General features: G+C 42.2%; 1 protein-coding gene across 4 annotated transcripts in view; it reads right to left on the bottom strand.

Moving 5' to 3' along the window:
- Window positions 1-4,345: 4,345 nt before the first annotated feature.
- Window positions 4,346-8,571, bottom strand: part of KIF2A (kinesin family member 2A) — a 113,021-nt gene continuing 108,795 nt past the window's right edge. For all 4 annotated transcript variants that reach the window (XM_040339769.1, XM_040339779.1, XM_040339786.1 and 1 more), the window contains one exon: window positions 4,346-5,086. In XM_040339769.1, coding sequence (XP_040195703.1) covers window positions 5,001-5,086 — 86 coding nt within the window. In that variant the 3' untranslated portion in view covers window positions 4,346-5,000. The remainder of the gene's footprint in view (window positions 5,087-8,571) is intronic.

The following is an 8,571-nucleotide window of genomic DNA, read 5'->3' as shown; positions in this document are numbered from 1 at the left end:
CTTTCCCTGAATATGAATAGTAAAGAATAGACCTGCCCTACAAATATTCTAGCTTGTTCAGTATACCAGTAAAATCACATTTTATCCCATCCACTTAAATTTCAAAATGTTCATTACAAATATCCTCAAAGCCAGTGTTCCTAAAGTCTGGTACACCCAGCAAACCGGAAAAAAAATGAAGCGCGCAGAAGGCTCCGATGTAATAACAATCCGATGTCAGTACATGGAACTCCCCCGGTGTAACAATCCGATGTCAGTACATGGAACTCCCCCGGTGTAACAATCCGATGTCAGTACATGGAACTCCCCCGCTGCTACATGTTGCATCTCTGAAACTGGAAGTGAAGCTTCTCTAATGGTACCAAAACAATAACTCTTTTAACACTTCAGCCCTGGAAAGTTTTACCCCCTTAAAGACCAGGCCATTTTTTGCAATACGGCACTGTGTTACTTTGAAAATTCTGCGGTCGTGCGCCATTGTACCCAAACAAAATCGATGTCCTTTTCTTCCCAGTGACAATTTTAGAATAAAAAAACAACAATATTTTTTACTTTCTGCTATAAAACAATTTAGGCCAATATGTATTCAGCTACATATTTTCTGTAAAAAAATCCAAATAAGCATATATTGATTGGTTTGCGCAAAAGCGTCTACAAACTATGGGATATTTTTATTTGTGTTTTTTTACCATTAATGGTGGCGATTTTTAGTGGGATGACATTGCGGTGGACAAAGTGGGACACCTGACACTTTTTTGGGGACCAGTGATTTTTAAAGTGATCAGTGCTATAAAATATGCAGTTTTTGTACCAATGACACGGGAAGGGGTTAACATCAGGGGCAATCAAACGATTAAGTGTGCTCCTTGCTGGTGCTTTTTTGGTGGGAAATGGTCTGACTGGATGAAGACAGATCAGTGTTCCTGCTTAGCAGGAACACAAGATCGCCGTTCTGACAGGGATGAAGGAGATCTGCCTTGTTTACACAGGCAGATCGCCGTTCACCCTCTCGGATGAATGATCGCGGGTGCCTGGTGGACATCGGGTCCGCCGAACCTGCCGATTGCCATCCCGTGTCCAATTAGCGCAGTCACGCCTCCAGGCACACGCCACCCAGTGGCTATTGCACTAAATGACGTATAGGTACCTGATTTCACGCAATAGAGCCGACCTGCCGCAGAAAATATGTGGTAGACGAGTGGTTAAGCAAAGCAAAGTGTAGTCGTGTGAACTTGTGCTTTAGAGTTTCAAAAATAGAGAGCTACTGTCATGTCGTTTGAAGTGAACAAAGCAATGCCCTTATAGTGTTATAAAACCCACAACAGTAAAATAGATCTGCCTATGCAGTAAAGCATGCTCGTTATACTCATTGTGGAACCTAAGGGGTTAATCCTGTACATTGTGTAAAAAGGGCGTTTGATCCCGTCTTCTTCGATCCTCCCTTTTTGCACTGTCCCCAAGCCATCTCATTGGGGGCAACTGCACATGCTCAGTTTGGTGCTTATTGCTAGAGAGTTTTTTTTTGTTTCCTTGGGAGAGTGCGTGTGATAAACACAGGGCCAGACAGAGTATCAAGAGTCCTGCAGCCTCATTCTACAATCAGGGGAGAATGAAAACTCCTCCTACAAGCTTTACCAAGTGCTCTTCTGGACACTGATAGAAGTCACAAGACTGCTCAGACAGCTGATGAGAAAAAGGTATTTAGAAGTTTATACAGTGCGGCCACATATGTGCATATCTGTCTCTGTGCTGGGAGCGCGCTGACTCAGGAGGACCGAGGTCTCAGGGGGAGCACCTGGGTTCTGCACTAACAATCAGGACCTGAAACTCCCGGCTCCAGGTCACCTGATTGCTGTGATGGCATTTGATTGGCTGTCACAATAATCAGCCTGTGTTCCTCTGTGAATGGAAAGAAAAGATCCTTGCAGAGAGAGAAAAAAACCTAGATCAAGGTTTAATCTAGGTCAGTTACAGGGTTAGTGTTTGGGTCAAGTAAGGATTAAAAGGTCAATGCCAGCATATTTTGGGTAGAATTTAAACAAAACATTTTTTTTTTAATTACTGTATTTATTGGCGTATAACACTCACTTTTTTACCCTGAAAATAGAGGGTAAACTGTGCCTGCGTGTTATACACAGGGGGCTGTGGAAAGTTTTTTTCCTGAAACCTCCCTCTTAAAGTTAGGGTGTGTGTTATACACCGATAAATACGGTAGTACAAGTGTCAGTGTGTTTTAGGTAGGATAAAAAAATAAAGCAAAATGCGCACTATTGTTTCTGGGCTGCAGGGCCGTCTTAACAGCATCATGGGCCCCTGGGCAAAGTAATGCTCTGGGGCCCCTACAATGATGACAGTGCAGGTAAACAGACATTAAGTAGGTAGGAGGTAGACTGCCTCCCCTTTGCATCCATCACTCTCAGGGGCCCCCATTTTCAGGGCAGTGTGGGCTCAAGGACCAGCTGCTTTGGGGAAAGTGCAGGGGCCCCCTATGCAGTTGGGGCCCCTGGGCGGTGCCCAGGTGTGCCCTCTCATTAAGACAGCCCTGCTGGGCTGTACTGCGGGTGCAAACAACAAACATAAGCGGTATTGTTGTGATCATCAGGAGGAAAATTTATTTTGGGTTGTTCTTTGGTGGAAGGTTATGGTAGTAACAAGAACCATACAGCTTAAACGGAGATATCCATTACAATTTACCACCAAACGAAAGCCTAATTTGTCCTGAAAAAGCAGTTGTGATATGTATGGTTTTTCTAACATGTCAAAGTTGCAAAATTGTGCTTAAGCATTACTATCCGTTGTACCATTAGATATGATGGGAGTAACGACCTGGCTGGGCAGACAACAGCCTGAATGATAGAGAGTTCCTGTCATCAGACCATTCATTTGAACAATCTTCCCATACGATTATGTGAACATTTAACATGTTAGGCAGGTTATTTACCTGTAAAATCCTCCCTTGAGTAGGCATGCAAAAGCTCAGAGACTGCTGCTGGGCACAGCAAGCTTGCATGTGATGTCAATAGACTCAATGCTGTCACTCAAGTGATACTCTATAGCAGTGATGGCGAACCTTGGCACCCCAGATGTTTTGGAACTACATTTCCCATGATGCTCAAATACACTGCCTAGTGCATGATCATGAGAAATGTAGTTCCGAAACATTTGGGGTGCCAAGGTTTGCCATTACTACAGTAATTTCCCTCTTCTCAAGCTGCTACATAAAAGGCTATTTAGAGAGGTAAGGGGAGAGGGAGCTGGGCCAGCACAGAAACTCCCTGAGAGAATAGATCTAGGATATGCAAGGAGGGAGGAGACTGCAAAAGAAATTGTTCTTCTGAAGTAGTCACACTCGCCACTTCACAGGCACATTGCAAGTTTTTATTATTTTTTTTTTTATAAAAAATAAATAAAAAGTTATGTATGGAAAGCAAATCCACTGCAAGCAAGCAGTGCTTTAACCTGCAATTATTGAAACTGGTAACAGTGCTCATTAAAATGCAGAGCAGCTTGGAGGCACACAGACGGAGAAGAGGTGGAGGGCACGTATGAGCCATTCTATTTCACACCCAGGACTCAATGCAATAACAAAGGCGCTGCTGAACTGGCTTCAAGCCGTCTTATACCCTCCAATAAGTGGTAGATGAACCAGGGCATACATTAAAGCGGTTGTATACCCTCTGATACTATTTGCACCTACAGGTAAGCCTACATTAAGGCTTACCTGTAGGCGCTTGCAATATCTCCTTAACCTATATGGTTAAGGAGATATTTGCAGAAAATCAGGCACCGATGTCTACGGCGCATGCGCACTGCGCGTGCTGGGTCTTCGATGGGAAAGTGCCGGGAATGCGCAGGGATCGTGCCGGTTGCGCACGCATGCGCGGGAGTGACGCCATCGCCGATCCGGAGCGGCAATACCCAGAAGTCACTCCGGGTACCATGGCGGCGGCTGAGAGGAACGAGGGTCGCTGCGGGGGCTTTGATTTGAGGCAAGTAATTCATAATGAGCTAGTATGCTCGTCATACTAGCTCATTATGCCTTTGTCTTGCAGGGTTTTTTTTTTTGGGTATACAACCACTTTAATCTTTCAAAAGCCAGTATCTACATTCATAAAATGTTCTAGCTACCAAAATAACTTTTTGACATCAATGTTATACGCCGACGACCCAAAATACTGGACTGCATACTCCTGCTAGCAGATTGTAGACTTTCAAGGTCTGTACGACATATTTACTATCTGGTACTTTGAGAGCCACATGTTCCCTACTCCTTTTATACAGCGTCATCTCTGTATGCTTGTATGGCACATCCTAAAACTGAAAACAATACAGATATTATAAATTATTTTACATAGAGGAACAAGGAATAGTTTTATTATTAAGTTAAGGCTGTGCATACTGAAAAAAATATATAAAATTAAAATAAAACCTAAAGATAAAAAAAATAAAAAATAAAAGTCAGTATCGCCTTGATAAAGGCACGCAGGAGGTGTGCACAGCTAATTCATGTAATATCGCCATCTGTACAAACACGGATGAAATGCAGGCATGCAAGTAGCTTAAAACCGCACAGTTGATTTCTGCAGCATGATGAAATCCCGTAATGAAACAAAAACAATAAAATGGTGTATACCCTTTTAGTACACAGTATTAAACATATTTATTAAAAAAAAATATATATATAAAAAAAAAAAACTGAACAAAAAAAGGACACAGACAGACAGAGAACTAAAAACATGAAAAATGAAGGAATCTGGACAAAGTGCCTCGCAGCCCCTATTGATAGGTTTGTGCCGTCTGGGATTGACGCTTGCCTAGACGTCAGTGTAGTGGTCTGCCCAAAACAGGAATTCATTCAAGTGACAGAGGAGGACATTTCCACTGACAGTATAAAAGTGTACTTCATGTTTCAAGTAATTGGGTTCATACGGCCACAGTTTGAGAAGAAGGTTATTTTACAGTGGAAAGTTCTCAAGGTGATCCTTCATTAAAACCTTTCTTTAAAGGGCTCGGGGCCTCTTGGGGTGTATTTGTTTGCTGGCATGCTCCTCCTCTTGTAAAGCAGATCGGAATGACTTCACTTTATCTTTAAAAAGAAACAAAAAAACAGGCAGTATTAGCAAGCAGCATGATTTATGAAGGGAAAACTTTGCAAAGTAAATTAATATGAAACCAGGGGTGTCCAAACTTTTTATGCAAAGGGCCAGTTCACGGTCCTTCAGACTATGTGACAGCTGGGTACATGTTTCAGACATTTGCACAGCAATTTTTTTTTTAAATGGACCCCTAAATGTTATATGCGGAATGAATTCTACTGTTACTGAAGGTATTTTTAAGACCCGCTGTAGTATACATTTTCTTTCCCACCATTCCCTCCATTCTTTATACCATCCTAGTTAACTTGCCTATCTGCTCTTTTGTAGGTACCCAGGGTTCTCAATTAACCAGTTAAGGACCGCCGCACGACTAAATACATTGGCAGAATGGCACAGCTGGGCATATGGACGTACAGGTACGTCCCCTTTAAGAAGCCAAGCCGTGAGTCGCGCTCGCGACCCGGTCCTGAGCTCCGTGACCGCACCCGCTCGCCGCCAGTATCCCGCGACAGGGTCACAGAGCTGAAGATTGGGGAGAGGCAAGTGTAAACAAACCTCTCCCCATGCTTCCTAGTGAGCCTGTCACTGATCGTCTGTTCCCTGTCATAGGGAACGACGATCAGTGATGCCACACGCCCAGCCATGCCCCCTACAGTAAGAAACACACATTAGGGAACACTTAACCCCTTTAGAGCCCCCTACAAGTTAACCCCTTCACTGCCAGTGTCATTTTCACAGTAATCAGTGTATTTTTATAGCACCGTTTGCTGTAAAAATGACAATGGTTCCAAAATAGTGTCAAAAGTGTCCGCCATAATGTCACAGTCACGAAAAAAAAAAAAAAAAAAAATCGCTGCCATTTCTAGTAAAAAAAAAATATTAAAAATGCCATAAAACTATCCTCTATTTTGTAGACGCTATAACTTTTGCGCAAACCAATCAATAAACGCTTATTGCGATTTTGTTTACCAAAAATATGTAGAATAAGTATCGGCCTAAACTGAGGAAAAACATTTTTTTATATATATTTTTGGGGGATATTTATTATAGCAAAAAGTAAAAAAATATTGCCTTTTTTTCAAAATTGTTGCTCCATTTTTACCATTTTATACCGCAAAAAATAAAAGCAGCAGAGGTGATCAAATACCACCAAAAGAAAGGAGGGGGGGGGGGGGGGGGGAAGGACGTAAATTTGGTTTGGGAGCCACATCGCACGACCACGCAATTGTCGGTTAAAGCGACGCAGTGCCAAATCGCAAAAAGGGGCCTGGTCCTTTAGCTGCATAATGGTCCGGGGCTTAAGTGGTTAAAACAAGTTGCATGTAACAAGTGTAATCAGCACTCTTATACTGAAATTTTATACACCACATTTTGCTGTCAGTTTTCAGACAAACACTCTACACAATGGCAATTACTATCTATCTACACACGCATACATACACACAGTGCCTTGAAAAAGTAATAAATGTACTTTATTGGTATTTTATGTGACAGACCAACAAAAAGTGGCACATAATTGTGAAGTTAAAAAAAAAATGATAAATGGTTTTCAATTTATTTTTTACAAATAAATATCTGAAAAGTGTAGAGTGCATTTGTATTCAGCCCCCTTTATTCTGATACCCCCAACTAAAATCTAGCTGAACCAATTACCTTTAGAAATCACCTAATTAGTAAATGGAGCACACCTGTGTGTAATGTAATCGCAGTATAAATTCAGCTGTTCTGTGAAGCCCTCAGAGGTTTGTTAGAGAACCTTAGTGCACAAACCGCATCATGAAGGCCAAGGAACACATCAGACAGGTCAGGGATAAAGTTGTGGAAAGAGTTAAAGCAGGGTTAGGTTATTAAAAAAAAAAAAATTCAAGCTTTGAACATCTCACAGGGAGCACTGTTCAATCCATTATCCGAAAATGGAAAGAGTATGGCCCAATGTAAAAAACTTACCAAGACATGGCCGTCCACCTAAACTGACAGGCCGGGCAAGGAAAGCATTAATCAGTGAAGCATCCAAGAGGTAACTCTGGAGGAGCCGCAGACATCTACAGCTCAGTTGGGAGAATCTACTATTAGCCGTGCACTCCACAATTCTGGCCTCTATGGAAGAGTGGCAAGAAAGCTATAAGAAGTTTAGTTTGCAGTTTGTGAGAAGCCATGTAGGGGACACAGCAAACATGTGAAAGAAGGTGCTCTGATCAGAGACCAAAATGTAACTTTTTGGCATAAAAGCAAAACGCTATGTGTGGCGGAAAACTAACACTACACAACACCTTGAACACACCATCACCCACCGTGAAACATGGTGGTGGCAACATCACGTTGTGGGGGTGCTTTTGTTCAGCAGGGACAGGGAAGTTGGTCAGAGTTGATGGGAAAATGAATGGAGCCAAATAAAGGGCAATCTTATAAGAAAACTTGTTAGAATCTACAAAAGATGAAAACCCTAAACATACAGCCAGAGCTACAATGGAATGGTTTAGATCAAAGTATATTCATGTTTTAGAATGGCCCAGTCAAAGTCCAGACCTAAATCCATTAGAGAATCTTTGGCAAGACTTGAAGATTGCTGTTCACAGACGCTCTCCATCCAATCTGACAGAGCTTGAGCTATTTTGCAGAGAAGAATGTGGCAAAAATGTCACTCTAGATGTGCAAAGCTGGTAGAGACATCCACAGAAAGACTTGCAGCTATAATTGCAGTGAAAGGTGGTTCTACAAAGTATTGACTCAGGGGGGCAGAATATAAATGCACCCACACTTTTCACACATTTGTAAAAAAAAATAAAAACTATTTATCATTTTACTTCCACTTCACAGTTGTGTGCCACTATGTATTGTTCCATCACATAAAATACATTTACATTTTTGGTGGTAACATGACAAAATGTGGAAAATCTCACGGGGTATGAATACTTTTTCAAAGCAGTGTGTGTGTATTGCTTTCACTATTATACAGTATACATTAACCTCTTATAGTAACAAATGTCTGCTATTTTGCTCAGATGCACTTAAGGTGATTGTCAACATTGGATTTTTTATTTATTTTTTATAAATCATACTTGCCTGCTCTGTGGTGGTTTGGCACAGAGCAGTCATGGTCTTTCTCTTCTGGGGTCCCCCGCCGGTACTTTTGGCTCCAGAGTGCCCCTTTAACAAGCCACTTACTATGGGGGTACTAGTTCGGGCACTATCTCTAGCTGCACTGTGTGCTTCTGTTGACACGCACTGTGCATCTCAGCTCGGCCCCCTGCTCCCTCCTCACATGCAGTGATTAACGGCAGCAGGAGCCAATGTCTCCCACTGCTGCATCTAAGCCCTGTGGGGGGGGGGGGGGGCACAGCAGTAGGGAGCTGCATTTAGCCTATATATGTTGGGAAGTTGCACATATCGATTCCTTGCAAGTCACCTCACTACCTATCAGCATAGACTTTGATAATTACACAAGAGTGGTTTTGTTGCCAAATTTTGCGAATTA

This window comes from Rana temporaria, chromosome 1 (genome assembly GCF_905171775.1).
Source record: "Rana temporaria chromosome 1, aRanTem1.1, whole genome shotgun sequence".
Lineage (NCBI taxonomy): Eukaryota > Metazoa > Chordata > Amphibia > Anura > Ranidae > Rana > Rana temporaria.
Note: the sequence above shows the minus strand (reverse complement) of the source record. Positions and strands in the feature narration are given on the sequence as shown.